At 44.0% G+C, this 26,224-nt stretch overlaps 1 protein-coding gene across 1 annotated transcript in view; it reads left to right on the top strand.

Annotated features, from left to right (window-relative positions):
• Positions 1-25,695, top strand: part of LOC138372163 (autotransporter adhesin BpaC-like) — a 74,611-nt gene extending 48,916 nt beyond the window's left edge. The window contains exon 3 of the mRNA XM_069337474.1: positions 25,447-25,695. Within this exon, the coding sequence (XP_069193575.1) occupies positions 25,447-25,695 (249 nt within the window). The remainder of the gene's footprint in view (positions 1-25,446) is intronic.
• Positions 25,696-26,224: the final 529 nt, after the last annotated feature.

Raw genomic sequence — 26,224 nt, 5'->3', positions numbered from 1 at the left:
TATGGAGCCAGCCGCCTGTTGTGGCAGTACTATATATGGAGCCAGCCACCTGTTGTGGCAGTACTATATATGGAGCCAGCCACCTGTTGTGGCAGTACTATATATGGAGCCAGCCACCTGTTGTGGCAGTACTATATATGGAGCCAGCCACCTGTTGTGGCAGTACTATATATGGAGCCAGCCACCTGTTGTGGCAGTACTATATATGGAGCCAGCCACCTGTTGTGGCAGTACTATATATGGAGCGGGTAGCCACCCTGTTGTGGCAGTACTATATATGGAGCCCAGCCACCTGTTGTGGCCAGTACTATATATGGAGCCAGCCACCTGTTGTGGCAGTACTATATATGGAGCCAGCCTGCCTGTTGTGGCAGTACTATATATGGAGCCAGCCTACCTGTTGTGGCAGTACTATATATGGAGCCAGCCACCTGTTGTGGCAGTACTATATATGGAGCCAGCCACCTGTTGTGGCAGTACTATATATGGAGCCAGCCAGCCTGTTGTGGCAGTACTATATATGGAGCCAGCCACCTGTTGTGGCAGTACTATATATGGAGCCAGCCTACCTGTTGTGGCAGTACTATATATGGAGCCAGCTGCCAGTTGTGGCAGTACTATATATGGAGCCAGCCTGACAGTTGTGGCAGTACTATATATGGAGCCAGCTGCCTGTTGTGGCAGTACTATATATGGAGCCAGCCACCAGTTGTGGCAGTACTATATATGGAGCCAGCTGCCTGTTGTGGCAGTACTATATATGGAGCCAGGCCACCTGTTGTGGCAGTACTATATATGGAGCCAGCGCACCTGTTGTGGCAGTACTATATATGGAGCCAGCCTGCCTGTTGTGGCAGTACTATATATGGAGCCAGCTGCCTGTTGTGGCAGTACTATATATGGAGCCAGCCACCATGTTGTGGCAGTACTATATATGGAGCCAGGCCACTAGTTGTGGCAGTACTATATATGGAGCCAGCCACCTGTTGTGGCAGTACTATATATGGAGCCAGCCACCATGTTGTGGCAGTACTATATATGGAGCCAGCCACCATGTTGTGGCAGTAACTATATATGAGCCAGCCGCCTGTTGTGGCAGTACTATATATGGAGCCAGCCACCTGTTGTGGCAGTACTATATATGGAGCCAGCTGCCTGTTGTGGCAGTACTATATATGGAGCCAGCCACCAGTTGTGGCAGTACTATATATGGAGCCAGCCACCTGTTGTGGGCAGTACTATATATGGAGCCAGCTGCCTGTTGTGGCAGTACTTATATATGGAGCCAGCCACCAGTTGTGGCAGTACTATATATGGAGCCAGCCACCTGTTGTGGCAGTACTATATATGGAGCCAGCCACCAGTTGTGGCAGTACTATATATGGAGCCAGCCACCAGTTGTGGCAGTACTATATATGGAGCCAGCCACCTGTTGTGGCAGTACTATATATGGGAGTACTCTTATGGAGCCAGCCACCAGTTGTGGCAGTACTATATATGGAGCCAGCCACCTGTTGTGGCAGTACTATATATGGAGCCAGCCACCTGTTGTGGCAGTACTATATATGGAGCCAGCCACCAGTTGTGGCAGTACTATATATGGAGCCAGCCACCTGTTGTGGCAGTACTATATATGGAGCCAGCCACCAGTTGTGGCAGTACTATATATGGAGCCAGCCACCTGTTGTGGCAGTACTATATATGGAGCCAGCCACCTGTTGTGGCAGTACTATATATGGAGCCAGCCACCAGTTGTGGCAGTACTATATATGGAGCCAGCCACCAGTTGTGGCAGTACTATATATGGAGCCAGCCACCAGTTGTGGCAGTACTATATATGGAGCCAGCCACCAGTTGTGGCAGTACTATATATGGAGCCAGCCACCAGTTGTGGCAGTACTATATATGGAGCCAGCCACCTGTTGTGGCAGTACTATATATGGAGCCAGCTGTTGTGGCAGTACTATATATGGAGCCAGCCACCTGTTGTGGCAGTACTATATATGGAGCCAGCCACCAGTTGTGGCAGTACTATATATGGAGCCAGCCACCTGTTGTGGCAGTACTATATATGGAGCCAGCCACCTGTTGTGGCAGTACTATATATGGAGCCAGCCACCAGTTGTGGCAGTACTATATATGGAGCCAGCCACCTGTTGTGGCAGTACTATATATGGAGCCAGCTGCCTGTTGTGGCAGTACTATATATGGAGCCAGCCACCTGTTGTGGCAGTACTATATATGGAGCCAGCTGCCTGTTGTGGCAGTACTATATATGGAGCCAGCCACCTGTTGTGGCAGTACTATATATGGAGCCAGCCACCTGTTGTGGCAGTACTATATATGGAGCCAGCCACCTGTTGTGGCAGTACTATATATGGAGCCAGCCACCTGTTGTGGCAGTACTATATATGGAGCCAGCCACCTGTTGTGGCAGTACTATATATGGAGCCAGCCACCTGTTGTGGCAGTACTATATATGGAGCCAGCCACCAGTTGTGGCAGTACTATATATGGAGCCAGCCACCTGTTGTGGCAGTACTATATATGGAGCCAGCCGCCTGTTGTGGCAGTACTATATATGGAGCCAGCCACCTGTTGTGGCAGTACTATATATGGAGCCAGCCACCAGTTGTGGCAGTACTATATATGGAGCCAGCCACCAGTTGTGGCAGTACTATATATGGAGCCAGCCACCTGTTGTGGCAGTACTATATATGGAGCCAGCCGCCTGTTGTGGCAGTACTATATATGGAGCCAGCCACCTGTTGTGGCAGTACTATATATGGAGCCAGCCACCTGTTGTGGCAGTACTATATATGGAGCCAGCCACCTGTTGTGGCAGTACTATATATGGAGCCAGCCACCTGTTGTGGCAGTACTATATATGGAGCCAGCCACCTGTTGTGGCAGTACTATATATGGAGCCAGCCACCTGTTGTGGCAGTACTATATATGGAGCCAGCCACCTGTTGTGGCAGTACTATATATGGAGCCAGCCACCTGTTGTGGCAGTACTATATATGGAGCCAGCTGCCTGTTGTGGCAGTACTATATATGGAGCCAGCCGCCTGTTGTGGCAGTACTATATATGGAGCCAGCCACCTGTTGTGGCAGTACTATATATGGAGCCAGCCACCTGTTGTGGCAGTACTATATATGGAGCCAGCCACCTGTTGTGGCAGTACTATATATGGAGCCAGCCACCTGTTGTGGCAGTACTATATATGGAGCCAGCCACCTGTTGTGGCAGTACTATATATGGAGCCAGCCACCTGTTGTGGCAGTACTATATATGGAGCCAGCCACCTGTTGTGGCAGTACTATATATGGAGCCAGCCACTAGTTGTGGCAGTACTATATATGGAGCCAGCCACCTGTTGTGGCAGTACTATATATGGAGCCAGCCACCAGTTGTGGCAGTACTATATATGGAGCCAGCCACCAGTTGTGGCAGTACTATATATGGAGCCAGCCACCAGTTGTGGCAGTACTATATATGGAGCCAGCCACCAGTTGTGGCAGTACTATATATGGAGCCAGCCACCAGTTGTGGCAGTACTATATATGGAGCCAGCCACCAGTTGTGGCAGTACTATATATGGAGCCAGCCACCTGTTGTGGCAGTACTATATATGGAGCCAGCCGCCTGTTGTGGCAGTACTATATATGGAGCCAGCCACCTGTTGTGGCAGTACTATATATGGAGCCAGCCACCTGTTGTGGCAGTACTATATATGGAGCCAGCCACCTGTTGTGGCAGTACTATATATGGAGCCAGCCACCTGTTGTGGCAGTACTATATATGGAGCCAGCCACCTGTTGTGGCAGTACTATATATGGAGCCAGCCACCTGTTGTGGCAGTACTTATAGTAGCGACGAACACCATAGTACATATACCGACGAACAACGACATTAGAAAGTACAAATCGGCACTATTGAATTTGACGAACCGGAAAACCATTTTCCATTTACACAGAAATTACTATAGCGTGATGCGTCAAATGAACCGTATATATATATATATATATATATATATATATATATATATATATATATATATATATATATATATATATATATATGGTAATCTGATAAGCAGATTAAAACAGCGTCTGGGATCCTCTTGGACGTAGGTTCGAACCCTCGTCACGGCCCTTGTAGATTTGTTCAATTTTCTATTTATATTGGAAAGACAAACGAAACTAACCTAATCTCCCTAGGCCTAATACACGATATCTGAGGCCTAATATAGTACATATGTCTACTATACTAGGCACAGGGATATGTGAGTTTGTTTTTTTAGCTTAATTTTATTCCGACACTGTAAAGTGTTCTTCTGTGTACTAAAGTGTTCTAAAGTGTACAAAGTTCTTCTAAAACTTTTAAAGTTTTGGCCGTAACGCTGTGCGTACTAGTGGCTTCAGGCATTGTATGTACTAACTCTATCTATAACTCCAACATTATGTTTGTAACTCTCCATCTATTTCCCTGAATAAAAAAATTGAATTGGAATTAGAATTTGAAGTATCTAATTGCTTAGTGACGTCAATCTTTGTACTATGGTGTACATGGCTACAATAACTAATGTCTAAACAGGAGGGCGGCATATGAGGCCATATGTGCATATGCTGAGGCTGACAATGCCGCCACCATTGTCATGAGTGAAACATGCAGCCGAGAGGACATACAGAAGAGGAACACCATCACCCAGGGGCCAGATTCACGAAGCAGTTACGCAAGCACTTACGAACGTGTACATCTTTCCTCAATCATTGACGGCTTTGATTACATTTATTAAACAGTTTACAAGCATGAAAACTTGCCAATCAACTGTTGTTATTGTTATAAACAGCCTCCTCGTGCTTCGGAGCTCATTAACTGTTTAATAATTGTAAACAAAGCCGCCAAAGATTGAGAAAAGATGTACAGGTTCGCAAGTGCTTGCGTAAGTGCTTCGTGAATCTGGCCCCTGGACACGAGCCACCGTTCACAGAGGCCACAGCACCAGGCGGAGTGACGCGGGGTGGGGAGGAGCACCTGGATGATGCCAACAATGAGGAACTCAACACCATGGAGCTCCTACAGAGTACGTATGGTGCAACATGCTAACTCAAGATGGTAACGTACTGACTGTGGGAGTGTGCTACAGGGCTGACACAGCAGCAGGTGACTGTGGGAGTGTGCTACAGGGCTGACACAGCAGCAGGTGACTGTGGGAGTGTGCTACAGGGCTGACACAGCAGCAGGTGACTGTGGGAGTGTGCTACAGGGCTGACACAGCAGCACATGACTGTGGGAGTGTGCTACAGGGCTGACACAGCAACAGATGACTGTGGGAGTGTGCTACAGGGCTGACACAGCAACATATGACTGTGGGAGTGTGCTACAGGACTGTCACAGCAACAGATGACTGTGGGAGTGTGCTACAGGACTGTCACAGCAACAGATGACTGTGGGAGTGTGCTACAGGGCTGACACAGCAACAGATGACTGTGGGAGTGTGCTACAGGGCTGACACAGCAACATATGACTGTGGGAGTGTGCTACAGGACTGTCACAGCAACAGATGACTGTGGGAGTGTGCTACAGGGCTGACACAGCAACAGATGACTGTGGGAGTGTGCTACAGGACTGTCACAGCAACACATGACTGTGGGAGTGTGCTACAGGACTGTCACAGCAACAGATGACTGTGGGAGTGTGCTACAGGACTGTCACAGTAGCACATGACTGTGGGAGTGTGCTACAGGGCTGACACAGCAACAGATGACTGTGGGAGTGTGCTACAGGACTGACACAGCAACAGATGACTGTGGGAGTGTGCTACAGGACTGACACAGCAACAGATGACTGTGGGAGTGTGCTACAGGGCTGACACAGCAACACATGACTGTGGGAGTGTGCTACAGGGCTGACACAGCAACAGATGACTGTGGGAGTGTGCTACAGGACTGACACAGCAACAGGTGACTGTGGGAGTGTGCTACAGGGCTGACACAGCAACAGATGACTGTGGGAGTGTGCTACAGGACTGACACAGCAACAGGTGACTGTGGGAGTGTGCTACAGGGCTGACACAGCAACAGATGACTGTGGGAGTGTGCTACAGGACTGACACAGCAACAGGTGACTGTGGGAGTGTGCTACAGGGCTGACACAGCAACAGGTGACTGTGGGAGTGTGCTACAGGGCTGACACAGCAACAGATGACTGTGGGAGTGTGCTACAGGGCATCAATGCAGCATCAAACCCAAACCCTAATAACGGGGGACTTAACCATGAGACAATAGACTGGGTCAACCTAACATCACAAGGAGAGGGAGACCAATTTGTTGATCTGGTTCCGGACTCCCTCCTCATACAGCATGTGGGTAGACCCCACACGTGGTAGCAGCATACTAGATCTTGTGCTGATATCATAAGAGGGAGTGACTGATCAAATTCATGTGGGGAAAAAGCTAACCCCATTATGCGACCACCATATTTTAAGATGGACTACGAATATAGAAACCCACATGCAGGTCTGTGATGATGGGTTTCTAGATTACCAGCGAGGTGACTATCAAGGAATGAGAGAGGAACTGCCAATCATCTCCTGGCGGGAAGGAAGGAAGGAATTATCAAGGAAAAGCGCCAAGCCATTACGACTATATAGCACTGGGAAGGGGTCAGGATAAGGATTTGGGATGGGACGGGGGGAAGGAATGGTGGCCAACCACTTGGACGGTCGGGGACTGAACGCCGATCTGCATGAAGCGAGACCGTCGCTCTACCGTCTAGCCCAAACGGACGAACATGGCATCATGGCACCATGGCACCATGGCAAATTTTCAGGAAGGTTATCATGGAACTCGTTCAAGAATGCGTCAAAAATGAGGAAGAAACTAAAGGGAAGTGATGGATGAGTGAGGCAGTAAAACAAACCTAGGTGACCAAGAGGGACCTCTGGAGAACGTGTAAGTCCACGATGGACGGCATTGTTTATGACGTATATAAAAGGCCACCAAACTCAGCCACCCAGAAAATAAGATTAGCTAAAAGAGTAGGGAGGGGGGACCTTCGACAAGCCGCCGGCTTCCTGTCTTCGTCGAGGCCTCGTAGGCCACGTAGCCTGGTGGATAGCGCGCAGGACTCGTAATTCTGCGGCGCGGGAAAGATTCCCGCACGAGGCAGAAACAAATGGGCCAAGTTTCTTTCACCCTATGCCCCTGTTACCTAGCAGTAAATAGGTACCTGGGTGTTAGTCAGCTGTCACGGGCTGCTTCCTGGGGGTGGAGGCCTGGTCGAGGACCGGGCCGCGGGGACACTAAAGCCCCGAAATCATCTCAAGATAACCTCAAGATAGGCCACCAGGGTTAATGGCTCAGGTAAATCAGCTCAAAAGTTTTTGCGGCGCAATTGGTAAGACACTCGCCTAGCGTTTCGCGAGCTCTTTGGCCTGGGTTCGTACCCCTGGCCGGGGAGGATTAACTAGGCGCCAGTTCTTAACTGTAGCCTCTGTTCACCCAGCAGTGAATGGGTACCTGGTTGTTAAACGATTTGGCGGGTCGTAGTCCGGGGAAAGTTAGTACTAAGGACCTGCCCGAGACGCTATGCGTACAAGTGGCTGTACAACCATGAAAGAACTCTGGTATATAGTAACAAACACAATAAATGTAAAGAAATATCCAAGGTCAGTCTATGCCTGTCTGAGAAGTCAAACCTATTAATAAAGGTCTCTGTAGGACGCTTAAAAGTTGAGACCAACTCAATTACAGTGAACGACAAAAGTGCAGCAAACACACTAAGTGACTAGTGTGTTCACACTAGAGAGGTTACATAACATCCCAACACCCACACAAATGGTTCAAGAAGGTGAAGAGACTGAATTAAGAGATATACCCACATATCATGCGATATAATCAGATAGAACATTGATAAACTAAGACTCAAAAGCCCCAGGTGTGGACGGAATACAATTTCCGTCCACACCGAAGGACGGAAAGTCCAAAGTCATAAAGGAACTGGCAGAAGAAGATATTAAAATCGGCTTGAGAATGGTTCAGGACGGACCGAAACGTCGTCGTCCCTTCACCTTCTAGTGTGTGGTCTGGTCAACTGGCAGAAGAACTGTGCCTGCCGCTGAAATTACTTTTCACAAACTCTTTGGACCAAGGGTTAGTTCCCCTAGATTGGAAATATGCAAATGTCACCTCTATTTAACAAAAAAGGCAGAAAGAGCTCAGCGGAGAACTACTGTCCAATCAGCTTGACATCTGCAAGCTCGCGGAGATCATTCTAAGGGAGGGAATCAGTCACCATGCCAGGGGGCCTGATGGCTGAGTAGACAGCGCTCGGTATTCGTAGTCCTAAGGTTCCGGGTTCGATCCCCGGCGGAGACGGAAACAAATGAGCCCAGTTTCTTTCACCCTGATGCCCAGGTTCTTTTAGCAGTAAATAGGTACCAGGGAATTAGACAGCTGCTACGGGCTGCTTCCTAGGGATGTGTAGCAAAAAGGAGGTCTGGTCGAGAACCGGGCCGCGGGGACGCTACGACCCGAAATCATCGCAAGATCTCAAGATAACAATCTGCCAGTGAACAATCAGTTAAAATCGACACAAATGGGTTTGTTAAAACAGATTCTGCCTTACAAACCTGCTCACATTTTTGGAAACGGTGACCAGCTACTCAGCTGAAGACCTTCCGGTTGATGAAGTAAGTCTACGTGAACTTTGCTAAAGCCTTTGACAAGGTACCACATGAAAGACTGGCAAAGAAATTACAGGCACATGAAATAAATGGCAGAATACTAATGACAGCAGTCTCCGTGGTGTAGTGGTAAGACACTCGCCTGGCGTTCCGCGAGCGCTATGTCATGGGTTCGTATCCTGGCCGGGGAGGATTTACTGGGCGCAATTCCTTAACTGTAGCCTCTGTTTAACGCAACAGTAAAATGTGTACTTGGATGAAAAAACGATTCTTCGCGGCGGGGATCGTATTCCAGGGACCATAGGATTAAGGACTTGCCCGAAACGCTACGCGTACTAGTGGCTGTACAAGAATGTAACAACTCTTGTATATATCTCAAAAAAAAAAAAAAAAAAAAAAAAAATACTAGACTGGATCAAACAAAGAGTCGAGCTAAATGGGAATGAATCTGAATGGAGAAATGTGCAAAGTGGGGTGCCACAGGGGTCCATTTTGGGACCAACCCTTTTTGTCACACACATCAATGACATAGATGAGAATATTACAAACCGCATCATCAAATTTGCAGATGACACAAAGATCTATATATGTCAAAGTGGGAAGCCGAAGCCGTAAATATCAAAACTGTGTTGAGTTTTAAAATATACCTGGAAAAGATCATTAAGGCAAATGGGGAAACCTTCGATAAACAGCCAGTTTCCTGTCCTCGTCGAGGCTACTAGGGTTAGTGGCCCTCAGGTAAATCAGGTAAATCAGAAAGCTGGCAGCCTATCAAAGGTCCCCCTATTTGTCCTGATGATTTAGGAGGCTGGATCTTACACTGAGCAATGGTCTGGCATTGTTGGGCAGCGTGATACATGCACTAGGCTAAACTTTTAAATGAATAAATTAGTTAATATAAGCAAAAGTTACATTTGCTTAATATAAGTAAAAGTTTAATCTACTTAATAGAAGTAAAAGTAAAACGATAAGTAAATATAGGATGTAAATAAGTAAACGATAGGATGTAAATATAAAGTAATATTATAAATTAAATAACTGAACTAAGTTGACCAGACCACACACTAGAAGGTGAAGGGACGACGACGTTTCCGTCCGTCCTGGACCATTCTCAAGTCGATTGTGAGAATGGTCCAGGATGGACCATTCGACTTGAGAATGGACGGACCATTCGACTTGAGAATGGTCCAGGACGGACCGAAACGTCGTCGTCCCTTCACCTTCTAGTGTGTGGTCTGGTCAACATACTTTAGCCCCGTTATTGTGACTCATCACCTGCAACTGAATTAAATAATAATGTATAACCTGTAATTAATAACTAACTGTAATTAGGCTTTACTGGGAACTAGCCTAATTACAGTAAAAAGTGCAGCAGGTAATATGGTACTTTATACAACTTAAATATATGATAACAAGTCAATTAATTGTGACCCACGTGTAAATAACTGCCAGTTAAACTCCACATTAAGAGATAAAAGTTAACAGTATTTAACGCCCGCTGGACAAACCTATTTTCTGATGACACTTGAATATGGCGGCGGGCCAGGCGTGAGCTGGCACAGGTAACATGAGAGGCCCTTAACACAAGGTGACAACCTGGCCCAGCACCTCAGAGAAGCACAGTGACAGTAATATGTGTGCTGGACACCTGATGGACAAGAAGATTTCACCTTAAGATGAAAGAGTTTCATCTTAAGGACAAGATGTGTGTGTGTTGCGGGTGGAGTATTCGGTGTAGCCCACACACACAAGAAGACCCTGGCTCGGAGGTTTTGATTTTTACGCCTTCGGCGGGTAGGCGGTTCCAAGGGTTTATTACCCTATGGGTGAAAAGGCATCTCCTGTTTACTGTCCTATATTGCGGCTTGTTAAGCTTGAACCCGTTGTTCCTTGTGCCCGACCTTTTGAAGAAGTGGTCTGAATCAATATCTCTCATATTCTTCAATATTTAAAGTCTCTCATCCCACCTGTATTTAATAATAATAATAATATATTCACAAGAAGGTACAATGGGTTGGTGAGATTACATAAGACTGGCATTGTTACATTCTTGTAAAGCCACTAACGCGCTCAGTGTTTCGGGCAGGTCCTTAACCTAACATATCACGTAAGGTGAAGAGGTGCAGTGTAGCAAGGTTTTATATCAACATATAACTACAATATAAACTGCCAGAGGTAATTACACTGGTGAAGATATACTATGTGTTTAGTGCTAATATTGGGGAAGTGGGTGGTACAATCTGCTTGGTACCTGGTTGATGGGGTTCTGGGAGTTCTTCTACTCCCCAAGCCCGGCCATAGACCACGCTTGACTTGTCCACCAGGCTGTTGCTTGGAGCGGCCCGCAGGCCCACATACCTACCACAGCCCGGTTGGTCCGGCACTCCTTGAAGAAAACTATCTAGTTTTCTCTTGAAGATGTCCACGGTTGTTCCTGTAATATTTCTTATACTCGCTGGGAGGATGTTGAACAACCGCGGACCTCTGATGTTCATACAGTGTTCTCTGGTTGTGCCTATGGCACCTCTGCTCTTCACTGGTTCTATTCTGCATTTTCTTCCATGTCGTTCACTCCAGTATGTTGTTATTTTACTGTGTAGATTTGGGACCTGTCCCTCCAGTATTTTCCATGTGTATATTATTTGGTATCTCTCTCGTCTCCTTTCTAGTGAGTACATTTGGAGAGCTTTGAGACGATCTCAATAATTTAGGTGCTTTATCTCGTCTATGCGTGCCGTATATGCTCTCTGTATTCCCTCTATTTCAGCAATCTCTCCTGCTCTGAGCGGGGGAAGTGAATACTGAGCAGTACTCAAGATAGGACAGCACAAGTGATTTGAAGAGTACAAACATTGTGATGGGATCCCTGGATTTGAAAGTTCTCGTAATCCATCCAATCATTTTTCTGGCTAACGAAATATTTGCTTGGTTATGCTCCCTAAACGTTAGGTCGTCAGACATCATTATTCCCAAATCCTTGACATGCTGTTCTCCTACTATGGGCAGATTCGATTGTGTTTTGTACCCTGTATTATGTTTAAGGTCCTCATTTTTGCCGTACCTGAGTACCTGGAATTTATCAATGTTAAACATCATGTTATTTTCTGCTGCCCAGTCGAAAACTTTATTAATATCTGTTTGTCTATATCAGATATGAGAAGAAGGAAAAGCAGCGGTGCAAGGACTGCACCTTGAGGTACAGAGCTTTTAACTGCACTTGGACTAGATTTTATTAGGTTGACTGTTACTCTTTGTGTTCTGTTTGACAGGAAATTGAGAATCCACCATCCTACTTCACCAGTTATTTCCATTGACCTCATTTTGTGTGCTATCACTCCATCTTCTTGAGGTTATCTTGAGATGATTTCGGGGCTTTTTTTTAGTGTCCCCGCGGCCCGGTCCTCGACCAGGCCTCCACCCCCAGGAAGCAGTTCGTGACAGCTGACTAACACCCAGGTACCTATTTTACTGCTAGGTAACAGGGGCATTCAGGGTGAAAGAAACTTTGCCCATTTGTTTCTGCCTGGTGCGGGAATCGAACCCGCGCCACAGAATTACGAGTTACCTATTTTACTGCTAGGTAACAGGGGGCATAGGGTGAAGGAAACTCTGCCCATTGTTTTCTCGCCGGCGCCCGGGATCGAACCCAGGACCACAGGCTCACAAGTCCAGCGTGCTGTCCGCTCGGCCGACCGGCTCCCTGACCGGTTCCATGGTCACATTTATCGAATGCCTTTGCATTTCTGTGAATGATTCCAGTTCTCCCAACGTACCGATCAACACTGGTGTTCCAGCAAGCAGTATACTTGGACTTCTCTTTCTTACTTACATTAATGACCTTCCAAATGCCTCTCAACACCTCAAGCTAATTTTATTTGCTGATAAAACCTTTATTTCTCCAGTCATAAGCCTCTTATTCTGAGTGATACAGTGAAAACTGAACTAAATATAGTACATGTTTGGCTAACTGCCAACAAACTCGCCCTTAACATTGACGAAACCTTCTATATTCTGTTTGGTAACTGAGGTAGAGGAGAAGCGTTGCCAGACATGTGGCCTTATTGATCAAATAATTACAGTACAGTTAAATTAGAGATCAGCCCAAGCTTCGTCTTGAGGCAAAGCTCAACGCCTTAAGCCATATTGATGCTCTGTCCACAGAGCATTCTCTCTCTCAAATCATATACACTGATGGTTTCCTACACCGCACCACGGGTGCAACTGGAAGTGCAGTTGTCCTGACAATGGGCGATGGCCTATACTTTGAGTGGGGAGTCCGTATAAACAACTGGGCCTCTACCCTTCAGACTGAACTATTTGCCTTGATCCTTGCACTGAAATGTGTACAAGTCTACAAACTTGATACATTAATTGTAAGTGACTCCTTATCATCCTTAATTGCTCTCGAGCTCTCGACTCTTTAAGACATAACTGTAACATGCTCGTGTCCGAAGCTAGACACAAATACAACAAAATTATTAAGGGTGGTAACAGAGTCCATTTCATGTGGTCTCCATCTCATGTTGGCCTCCGAATGCATAATAGAGCTGATAAGTTAGCCAAAGAATCTGCCTTTAAAGGAGCCGTTGAGTGTAACCTTGGATTGTCCATGAGCAATCTGAGAGCAGTAGTACACCGAGAACTTCAACAAGATCTTGTAGATCTGAGGCAAAGTGAAATTGACACCAGTAATTCCATCTATCATCATACTAACATGCAAGAGGAGTCACACATCTATGGATCATCCAATAAAATCAGCAGACTTCTAGATGTTATTACTGCTCGGCTTAGACTCAGTTACAAGTATCTCTGGGAATTCTCATTATCTGCTGATGTAGACCTAACCAAATGTAAACTGTGTCAACAAAATTATTCGCACACCCTCCGTCACTATGTGATGGAGTGCGAAAAGATACGTGAATTTAGAGACAATTCTATAACCAATGTTCCAGCGATGTGTCAATATTTCATTCAAAATGATCTGCTACCAGAAATTTTAGCCAAATATCCCCAGTTTGCTAACTGTAGGTAGTAACTAAGTGATTGTAACCTATCCACCGCTGCCCACTGGATGGGGGGCGGTGTGCAGGACAAACATATCAATTGTGACACTAGCTCTCCACATATGTCAGTTGCTTAATTTAGAACCTGTACTTGAGGTCGATCTCGAACCCATTGTTGATGTGACGACTTATACTGAATTTTGTAACTAGCTCATCAAGATTGTAACTTGCTTAGCTAAATGAATTGTTGGGTTCAGTCCCTGAGCCCATTATGTGCCTCTGTAACCCTTTCCACTACCGCCCACAAGATGGGTATGGGGTGCATAATAAATGAACTAAACTAAAACTAGTTACATCCTGCAATAAGACAAGCCATATAATATACAATACTTATATATAGTTTAAGCACTGTCTACTCATTATAACAACAAGCAAACTGCACATGACTAAAGCTAGAATATATAGAAATTAAACTAGAAGTTAACATTCCACCAACCTGTACACAGGCACAAGTCAGCTGATCTGACGACAACAAAACAGTCAAGCGAGCATCCATCCGGGTACAATAATATAATAACATTTTATTTATTTATTTATTTATTTATTTATATACAAGGTACATTGGGTTTGTGAGAATACATAGCATAGTATTTACAATCTTGTAAAGCCACTAGTACGCGCAGCGTTTCGGGCAGGTCCTTAATCTAACAGATAATTTTAAGTAGGTAAATTCTAGCAGAATTAATAAAATGATAACAAATACATTGCAAGAAAAAAATGAGATGAGAGAGATTAGTAAGTATGTTAAAGCACATTGGTATATTAAAACTCTGATTGATTACACTGACAGCTTGATTGGTAATTTAAACAAGATTAATAGACACCATACAGCAGATTGGCAGCACATATAAGAAGACGGCAATGATCATAATGGTAAAGTTGTTCGGATTGGGTACATAAAGATTGGGAGATTGGGTAGCAATAGATACAGTGCAAATTTAAAGCAACAAGGTAAAAAACTATGAAGATAAAATTAGGTACTTTTTAGTTTTGTTTTTGAATGACGCGAAAGTTGGACAGTTTTTCAATTCATTAGGGAGTGAGTTCCATAGACTGAGTCCCTTTATTTGCATAGAGTGTTTACACAGATTAAGTTTGACTCTGGGGATATCAAAGAGATGTTTATTTCTGGTGTGGTGATAATGGGTCCTATTACATCTGTCCAGGGAGAGTTTCAGAGCAGGATTTGCATTTAAGAACAGAGTTTTGTAAATGTTGTTGACACAAGAGAATTTGTAGAGTGAGATTATGTTTAGCATGTTTAGGGAGTTAAACAAGGGGGCTGTGTGTTGTCTGAAAGCAGAATTTGATATTATTCTGATAGCAGATTTTTGCTGGGTGATGATGGACTTGAGGTGGTTTGCAGTGGTTGAACCCCATGCACAGATACCATAGTTGAGATAGGGATAGATTAGTGCATAATATAGAGAGATGAGAGCAGAGTTAGGAACATAATATCTGATTTTGGAGAGTATACCAACTGTTTTAGAGACTTTCTTAGTTATGTGTTGAATGTGGGTGCTGAAGTTGAGTCTCTTGTCTAGGAATATGCCAAGAAACTTTCCATCATTTTTATTACTAATGTTTACATTGTCTATCTGAAGCTGAATTGCATTTGTAGATTTGCTTCCAAATAAGATGTAGTAGGTCTTTTCTATGTTAAGTGTTAGTTTGTTGGTTGACATCCATAGGTGGACTTTTTTTAGTTCATTATTAACAACATTATTTAGTGTATGTGGGTTGGGGTCTGAATAGATGAGGGTAGTATCATCAGCAAACAAAATAGGTTTCAGAATGTTAGAGACATTAGGCAGATCATTGATATATATAAGAAATAAGAGAGGTCCCAAGATGCTGCCCTGAGGCACTCCAACAGTTATTGGTAGAGTGGGAGAGGTTATATTATTGATGGCTACACATTGGTGTCTATCACTAAGATAGGATCGGATATAGTCATACTATATCCACTTTTGGATACTTTTATCCACCATGGATACTTTTACTACATTCACCCCATCAAGCTTTTAAGTAAGAGTCCCGCAGACGTGTAGAGGTACTGCGCGTCCTACCAGGTCGTCGAAGGGACTCCTGCAAAGGTGAAGCCTCCAGTGTTCCAGTCGGTTCCTTCTCAACAAATACAAATACAAATACAAATATTTTTTCAGGTAAAGTACATACATACAAGGTGAGATATAAAAGTTGATGGATTTACAGATAGAGCTAGTACATACAATGCCTAAAGCCTATACTCGAGGGAGTGTTACGTCAGAGAAAGACGTTTTAGACAATTAGACGTTTTAGAAAGACAATTAGGCGTTTCTAGGTTAGGTGGTTCGGAACGAAGTAGTTCAGGATGAGGCGGGTTGGGGTTTACCCCAGCCTTCACAATCGCTGGGTGTTGCTGTTGAATGTTGAGATTGGGGTCCAAACTCTCGCAGCCCTCTGTGGCCATGGGTGCGAGGTGTCTTAATGATACTGTAGTAATCCTGCCATCTGGGAACCTGACATGGGCGTATTCAGGATTCACGTCTGCGACCTCAACCTCATCAACTAGAGGATCATTTTTGCTTTGCCGCACTTGACGTTTTAAGAGGACAGGGCCTCTGCAAGCAGGCCACGTAGGTAGTGTTCGCCCTGAAGTTGATCTTCTTGTATGCTGGAAGAATCGTTCATGTGGTGTACAATTTGTAGAGGTACACAACAGTGATCGAATAGAGTCGAGTGCTAATATTTGGGAGATAGTGCTCCAAGTTTTCTTAATGTTGTCCTTAATTTGGGTAAATTTATTTTCCTAGTATTTTATTTTGGTTCTTCTAATTATTTTAGACAGCATGGATGAGTAAATCTTTGAAAATTCTTTGGAGACGGTTCCTAACCTATACTTCTTCTCAAGGTCATGTTTTTTATTAATAGATTTAAGTATACTTTTGTAAGCCAAGGATTGTTTAACCTTTTATTTGTAACTGGTTTGGTTAGCATTGGACAGTGGGATAAAGGCTGAGAGTTTTTTGAAGAAATGATTGCACTGCTAGGTTGATGTCCCCTATGTTACCTAATTAGGTGACATTGTGAACATCAACCTAGCAGTGGAAACATTTCTTCAGAATAACTCTGAAGCTTTATAACTCCCACTGTCTAATGCTAACCAAACAAGTTACAAATAAAAGGTTAAACACTCCATGGCTTACATATTACATGGGCATTACATGGTCATGGTATTACATTTACTTCTGAGGTCTATAGAAGAAGAACGAAATCTGATTATGTATTTTGGTTCTACAAGGTAGCCAACTCCATCTAAATATTAAATATGTACCCAACTCAACTAATGATTAATCAGCCAATTACTCCATGGGATAACTGGGATCTATCAGTTGATTTTGTTCATGCGCCCAAGAAAGATAATGTGCACACTGCATTATTAAAATAGTTAACACTGAAAAGCATCACTGAAAGTACTCAGAGTATGGGTAACGATATTTATCAGTGCTATACCGACGGCTCTGTAGAAGAAGGTGGACGATGTACCGGATGCGCATGTAACATATTTGAACAATCTTCTCTCGTACATACAGCAATGAAGCGCGTCAATGACTGGGCAAGTACAACTCAAACCGAACTTGCAGGCATATACCTTGCCACTGAATTTCTAAAAGACAAAGGCAGTGGACTTATATACTGTGACTCGCAGAGTACACTCCTGGTATTGAACGCACATAGTAGTGACACCCAGAAAATAGTCAGTGATATTCGAATGAATGTTTTAACTGCTAAAGAAAACAGATTTGAGATTAAATTCCTATGGATACCATCACATGTTGGCATCTCAAGGCATGACACTGTTGATATGCTTGCTAAGACAGCCTGCAGAAAACCAGTGGTAGAAATTGATATGGGTGTTTCATTAGCAGTGACAAAGAGAATACTTAAACAAATATCTAATGAAAATCTCACAGACCTAACAAATTCACAAAGACCTGAAAGTTGTAGCATTAAATATTATGATAGATATCGTGAGGAGACATTCACATATGGGACTAATAGAACAAGAACCCGGCAATGTGATGTTATAGTGGCCAGAATACGCCTGGGATATAGACGTATCTGGCAGCTTTCTCAAAACCCAAATGTCGAGTACACAATGTGTCAACTTTGTGAAAGAGAAAACATGCACTCTCTTGAACATTATATTGTAGAATGTCCCATATTGACTGACTTTCGCCCTCCTGGGCTAAGGTATGCTGAACTCTGTAGTTACTATATGAGTACTGGAACACTTTATGATATATTGGACTTGTATCCAAGATTGACCATGTAATGTATCAATCATACAATGTATATATATGATGTAACTATATAACCTGAGCTTGTAAAAGCACCTTCATCACCTTCAGTGATTAAGTGCTTAATTGCACACTAGTTTCTTTATCAGCTATCTCACCCTGTCAGAGTAAATGAGACAATTGTATGTGAATGCATGTGTGTGTATATATGTATGTATATGTGTGTGTATGTGTATGTATATGTATGGGTATAAAGTATATATGGAAGCTGATCAGAATTACATTTCACCTTTGTGAATGCACATTAATGATACTATGTAAAAGACACATCAAACACTTTATGTAGGGCATACGTAAATCTGTGTATCTATGTATTTACGTTTGTAGGTTAGCTTAGCATTTTAAAAGCACCGAATCACCTTCTGTGGTTGAGTGTTCAATAAACCCTTGAACTATATGTTTAACACTTCTCTAACCCTGTCCATGGAGGACAGAAGAAAATGTATATATGCTGGTTAGCATTGTAAATGTGTGGCCACGTCTGTGGTAGAAAATAATAATAATAATAATAATAATAATAATAAAAAACTTCTTAAATTACATCATTATGGAGTCAGAGGACACTCCCTGCAATACCTCAAATCTTACCTTACTGACAGGCTCCAGTATGTTTCTGTGAATAATTCAATTTCTCCCACAGTACCCATCAACATTGGTGTTCCTCAGGGCAGCATACTTGGCCCTCTCCTCTTTCTCATCTACATTAATGACCTTCCAAATGCCTCCCAACACCTCAAACCAATTCTATTTGCTGATGACACAACCTTCATCTTCTCCAGTCCTGACCCTCTTGCTCTAAATGTCACTGTGAATACTGAACTAAATAAAGTCCATCACTGGCTAACTGCCAACAAACTCACCCATAACATTGACAAAACTTTCTATATTTTGTTTGGTAATAAATCCTCAAATGAAATTAATCTAAGAATTAACAATATACAAATCAGTAGTAAAGTTGATGGTAAATTCCTTTGTGTCCTCATCGATAACAAGCTGAATTTCCAGGGACACATTCTTAATATAGCAAAAAAAAGTTTCAAAAACTGTTGGCATTCTTTCTAAGATCAGATATTATGTACCCCGCCCTGCCCTGGTGACGCTCTATTACTTCCTTATCTATCCTTATCTCAACTATGGTATTTGTGCTTGGGGTTCTACTACCCAAAATCATTTACGTCCTCTAATTACTCAACACAAAGCTGCTATTAGGACAATATCCAACTCTGGCCCCAGACATCACTCGGTACCCCTACTTAAATCTCTGAATATGTTAGACATTAAGTCACTGCACATTCTCTCATGTGTACTCTATATATTTAAAACTCTGAATTGTAATGTCAATCCTGACCTTAAAAGCTTCCTAGAAGGTTGTAACAGAACTCATGAGCATCACACCAGAAACAAATACCTATTTGATATTCCTAGAGTGCGACTTAATCAAACTAGAAATGCTCTACAAATCAAGGGACCCAGAATGTGGAATGACCTTCCCAACCATGTTAAAGACTGTACCTCTCTCAACCAGTTTAAGATAAAAACTAAACACTACCTAATTAACTCCCTGTAACCTACCTCACCCCTAAATGTCAACCCATGTCTTACTATTTTTAAACAATGCTGTTTGTTGACCAACTTGTATATTGGCTATTTTCTACCATGTTCCCCCTTTTTTATCTTTTTATTTTTTTTCCTTCAACGCAATTTATACTTTAAGCTCAATTACTATTACGTATTAGTCTAAGTATTCCCCCCCCCCCCTCACCTTGCCCGAAACGCTATGCGTACTAGTGACTTTAGGTATTGTATGTACTACCTCTATCTATAAATCCAAAATTATGTTTGCAACTAATCCTCTATGTATGTACTTTTACCTGAATAAACATTTGATTTGAATACGAACTAGACTCTGCTCTACATAAAGGCAAAGCTACATCACCCGGGGAGGATGGAGTTACTGACGGCATACTGCATATGCTTCTGTTAGTTCCAGGGAATACCTTGCTTCAATTGTATAATATGAGCTATGTAACTGGGGAGCTTCCTAAGTCATGGACCAACAGTGTTATTATTCCCATTCCTAAACCTCACCAGCCGAGTGCTTTATGTCCAGTCTCCCTCACTAGTTGTCTCTGTAAGTGTCTTGAGAGGATGGTTCTCAACCGTCTCCTTTACAGAACTAGTAACATGTTGTCTCCCCAGATATATGGCTTTACGCATGGAAAGAGTGTACATCACTGTATTACCACATTCCTCACCCTGCATACTGATAGGTCATATACCACTTTCCTAGATCTTAAGTCAGCCTTTGACATTGCTAACCCACACGTCATTCTGAGAGAACTTGCTAAAATGAATGTTGGAGGATGGCTTCTACGGTGGATAAGAGGCTATCTATCCAACAGGAAGTCATCTGTACTGTTCCAAGGGCATAGGAGTGTAACGAGAGATTTTGAACTTGGCACTCCACAGGGAGGTGTCCTCAGTCCTACTCTGTTCAATGTGTTAATCAATGCACTTTTAAACTTAGTAATTAGGAGCCCCAGCGAACACATCATTAGCTATGTGGATGATATACTGATCCACACCAATGGGTATACCAACACCCAAAATGTTCTGAACTCTGTATTGTATACATGTCAGGAACTATGCTTAGTCATCTCAGTAGAGAAAACAAAGATCCTGAACCGACGTCCACCCAGACGGGGTGGGGCCGTTCGCAAAATGCAGCTGCATGATGGCTCTCTGCTCGACTATGTAACCAGATACAAATACCTTGGGCTTGAGGTTCTACTGTACCGCAATGTTGTAGCCAGACTGGGTCGCCAATGTAGACAGAGGCTCTGTGTTCTCAAGGCTGTAGCAGGCTACCATCCAAGCTATGGCGCAAATGTGAGAATTGGCAAAATGATGTATCTCTCATATATTAGGTCTCTGATTGATTATGCTGCACCCATGCTTGCTCTAGTGCCTGAGAGAATGCTTGGAGGGCTGGAAAAGATGCAAAACGAAGCTGTGATGATTATCCTCGGATGCCCCCGTACAACTAATTACTAAACATGAGGAAGGAACTGAATATTTCATGTGTAAGTGATCGTATCACTGAAATTAATGCTTTAATTAGTATCAAGATGCTTAGGCTAACCCACCCTAACCCCTGCACTGAAGCCCTCCAAGCCTTCTTCCTTGAAGGTCAGCATCCCTCCAAATGGATTACCGAGACTGCCAATGTGCTCAGAATGTATAATATTCATCACCTCCACCAAGAGAGACAACAACAACACTTTCCTGCCCCATGGGAGATCACTCCTTTCCCAATTACTGTCCCCCCTTTCCCACCCAAGAAGCTGATTAAAGAACAAGCCTTGCTTCGACAAGAAGCAAAGTACAATGTCTTATTGATGCTTTAGTCAGAGAGCGCTGCCTTTCCCAGATTATTTACACTGATGGATCCTTGCATTAGTCCCATGGTGCAGCTGGAAGTGCAGTTGTTGTGACAGGGAGAGATGGTTCCTTCTCCCATGAGTGTGGAGCGCGTCACAGTAACTGGGCCTCCACTCTTCAAACAGAATTGGTTGCCATAATCCTTGCACTACAGCGCGTATATGAATCCAAAGTTGACACGCTAATTGTAAGTGACTCCTTGTCATCCTCGACTGCCCTCAGCTCCCCAAGGCATAACTGTGACGTGCTTATCTCTGAAGCTAGACACAGATATAATGAAATAATCAGTGATTTATTTATTTATTTATTTATTTATTTATTTATTTATTTATTTATTTATTTATTTATTTACAAGAAGGTACATTGGGTTAGTGAGAATACATAATCTAATCTACAAACAAACATAGATCTACAAATCCCCAGGGCCGGATGAAGTGTTTGCCAGGGTGCTTAAAGAATGCAAAGAGGAGCTTTGCGAGCCACTGTCTACCATATTTAATAAAGCATTAGAGTCAGTCAGAGTGCCAGAGTTATGAAAGGTAGCTAATGTGGTACAAATATTTAAGAAAGGAGATAGATCACTTGCGTCAAACTATCGGCCAATTAGCCTAACGTCTATTGTGGGAAAGTTACTTGAATCGATCATTGCAAATACCATTCGTCTTCGTCTTGAAAAACATAAATTAATAAACGAGTCGCAACATGGTTTTACAAATGGCCGTTCATGTGTAACACATTTGCTATCTTTTTATTCTAGCATAGTTGAGACAGTTAATAGTGGTAAGGATTGTGATGTTGTGTAACTTGACTTTAGCAAAGCTTTTGATACAGTGCCACATGAATGACTGATTAAAAAGATAGAGTCTCATGGTATTGGGGGTGCTATATTAAGTTGGATTAGGGCATGGCTATACCATAGGAAACAGAGAGTTAGTATAAATTTTAAATAAGTTAGTTAAGTCAGAGTGGGAAAATGTTGTAAGTGGAGTGCCTCAAGGCTCTGTCCTGGGACCTCTGTTGTTTATAATATATATCAATGATTTAGATTCAGGTTTGAGTAGCAACATTTGCAAATTTGCCGATGATACAAAAATCGGTAGGGAAATTAACACGGAAGACGACTCACTATCACTTCAAGTTGATCTAAATAGGGTTTTGAAATATTCAAACGATTGGCAGATGCAGTTTAATGCTGATAAATGTAAAGTTCTGAGGCTAGGTAATGATGATAGAGTTACAAGATACGAGCTAGATGGTGTTGAGATTGCGAAGTCGGATTGCGAAAGGGATCTGGGAGTTATGATTAGTAAGAATTTAAAACCAAAGGATCAATGCATAAATGTTCGTAATAAGGCAAATAGGACACTGGGATTTATTAATCGAAGCGTTAGTAACAAGACATCTGGTGTGGTTCTCAAGCTATATCTTGCTCTAGTTAGACCCCATTTAGATTATGCAGTTCAGTTTTGGTCGCCGTATTATAGAATGGATATAAATTCACTTGAACGTGTCCAGCGTAGGATGACTAAGTTAATTCCCCAAATTAGAAATCTTTCATATGAAGAAAGATTAACAAAGCTTAAGTTGCATTCACTGGAAAGGCGAAGAGTTAGGGGTGACATGATAGAGGTTTACAAGTGGGTGAATGGACATAACAAAGGGGATATTAATAGGGTATTAAAAGTATCAACACAAGACAGAACACGAAACAATGGGTATAAATTGGATAAGTTTAGATTTAGGAAAGACTTGGGTAAATACTGGTTCAGTAACAGGGTTGTTGATTTGTGGAACCAATTGCCGCGTAACATTGTGGAGGTGGGGTCCCTCGATTGTTTCAAGCGCGGGTTGGACATGTATATGAGTGGGATTGGGTGGTTATAAATAGGAGCTGCCTCGTATGGGCCAACAGGCCTTCTGCAGTTACCTTTGTTCTTATGTATTCTTATGTTATGTAAGGAGACCCCGGGTGTTCGTCAGAACATCACCCCAGAGGGTATGCCGACAGTTAAAATCACCCAAAAGGAGCACCGGCTCCAGTAAGGAGTCCACAGGTGGCTAAGATCAGGAAGATAAAGCGGGACATTTGGGGGAAGATAAATGGAACAGACTGTATACCACTTACTGACAAACACACGGGCCGCAGAACACTGAATGAGGGAACGAGAAAGTAGGGGAACGAATGGAATATCACGACGGATCAAGAGAGCAGTAGAGTTTCGGGCCCCAGTAAAAGCTGGAGGGAAGAAGAGAAAGGAATAGCCACGGAAGTGACCAGGACGAGCACCAAGCATCGGCTCCTAGAGACAGACACAAAGCGGTGAAAACTGCGTGATCAGAAGATGGAGTGTCAACTTATGAAAGTTGACATGAAAACCACGAATATTCCATTGAAGAATAGAGAGAACATTGTCCATTGTCAAAAATAGAGAGAACAGAAACAAAGATAACAAGGGAGAAACAAAGAAAAAAGAACACAGGATACTAAATAGAATCAGGATCAGGGTCAGTGAAATCGGAGTTATGAGACATAAGTAAATCTAGCAAAAACGATGGAGTCAAGGGAGCGGAAGGATGGGGTGGGGGGCGGACTGACAGAGTCCGGAGCGGGAGGAGGCATTGTAGAGGGGCGGTCAAGGAAACAGGGGAGTGCACTACATCAAGGGCAGCATCCTAGAGAGAGAATCAAGGACTAAGTGGACCTCCATAGCTGGGACAGGCGACTCTGCCACTAAAAAGGGAGGGGGAAGCAAGGATAGAGTCGGAGTCGGAAGGTGAGGAATATAGTGATGCTTTCTTACCCGCCAGGGAGGAAGAAGGAGAGGAGCCAGGCTTACGTTTCTGACGTAGAGAGACAGGCGCACCAGCAGCAATGTGCTGCACGACAGTTTCAACAGGAGAAGAAGAACGAGAACGGTTAACACAAAGATTGCCGAGAGGAGGATGTACAAGGGCGTGGACAGACAGGTGGTGTGGAGGGTCGAAAGAGAGAGGGGAAGCCTGAGAAGGACTGGGGCGAGAAGGGAGAGAGCACACAGGAGACAGGGAAGGAAGGAAGGAAACACCAGAGAGAGAGAGAGAGAGAAGATTAAGCCACCCAAAAGGTGGCTTGGGCATGAATAGCCCATAAGTGGTGGCCCTTTTGAGCCATTTCCAGTATCAATAGATGATACTGGAGATCTGTGGAGGTGCGACTGCACCCTGCGTGACGGGAGATGTCTCCCGTGGAAACACAAGATGGAGAACCAGGAGAAATATCCTCTGGCCCAGAACGCAAAGGAGCAGGTGAGGTGGTGGTGTCGTCGGGGTCCAAGGCCTGGAAACGGTTGCGAGACTGAGAAAGTGGGAGAGGGCGAGGAGGCGTGGAACGCAACACATGAGCATAAGACATGTATAAGATAAGAAAGAGGGAAGACGGTGAACCTGGCGTCTAGCCTCAGTAAAATATAAACGATCGCGATTTTTCTAATTGTGGATGACTTCCTCAAATGTGTAGTGCACACATGTGCGGCAGAAGGCAGGGGGGGGGGGGCTCTACCTTAGAATGTCCCGAGTTGACCAGACCACACACTAGAAGTTGAAGGGACGACGACGTTTCGGTCCGTCCCTGACCATTCTCAAATCGACTTGAGAATGGTCCAGGACGGACCGAAACGTCGTCGTCCCTTCACCTTCTAGTGTGTGGTCTGGTCAACATACTTCAGCCACGTTATTGTGACTCATCGCCTGCATGTCCGGAGTCTCCACACAAGGGGAACACACACGCCTCACTTGTGCAGCTGAAGGGACCATGCCCACATCTCCAGCGGCTATTGCAGAGGCGAGGAGAGGGAATGAACTTGTGAACGAAGCATTTGGTACCAGCAAGAATGGACCTACTATCCTACTATCAAAAGTGACCTTCAGAACGCTAAGAAGCTGACGACGACGACCACGAGGGGGTCGAATGAACGTATCAACCTGGAGGATAAAATGGCCTTGGGCCTCAAGGATATATTTAATATGCTCGTGGCAGTCTTTCAGTTCCCTATCACCAGTTGCAACATGGGTAAGAGAACTGTGCGAATGTTGGCATTTAACCGGGCATTTTTGGAGATCCGAACAGGGATCTCCCCAATGCAGGACAACGAGGCTCAGCGGTCAGCCGCTCCCTGAGAACGGGCTGTAACAACACGGGTACCAAATCGGGGTTAAAATTGACAAAGGTATCCACCGAATCAACCAGGTGTTTATGGATGAAAAAATCATCAGGGTGTGTAGGATCAACATGACTGATATCAAAATTCTTAGTCCACTTATCAGGATCAAACGAATCTTGGAATGTATTACATCAGGAAGGAGTCGTGTGAGTGAAGAGGTGACAGCGCCTAGCACCCGCAGTAACAGAGGCGGGGGGGGGGGGGGGGGGGTAAAGGTGCAGTTATTACAAGAGACGGAGCCACTCCAAGTGATGACGTGATCACCACTGGGGTTTCGGGGCTCAACTCTGCCACAGAGGTGGGAGGGAGAGCAGAGAAGGGAAGTAGCTTGGTCAGGGCCTAATGTAGCGGGGGCTACAGAGCCCGGCCTTCCATCACAGTCCGACTCGGAGACCTGGTCGCTCACCCCCACGAGTCTGAGAAGTTGAATGAGGGTCAAATATTGGCATAGAAACGAACAGGAACTGAATTTCGTGTACGATTGA

The sequence above is a fragment of the Procambarus clarkii genome, chromosome 38, assembly GCF_040958095.1.
Source record: "Procambarus clarkii isolate CNS0578487 chromosome 38, FALCON_Pclarkii_2.0, whole genome shotgun sequence".
NCBI classification, from domain to species: Eukaryota; Metazoa; Arthropoda; class Malacostraca; order Decapoda; family Cambaridae; genus Procambarus; species Procambarus clarkii.
This window is presented reverse-complemented; position numbering and strand designations above follow the sequence as displayed.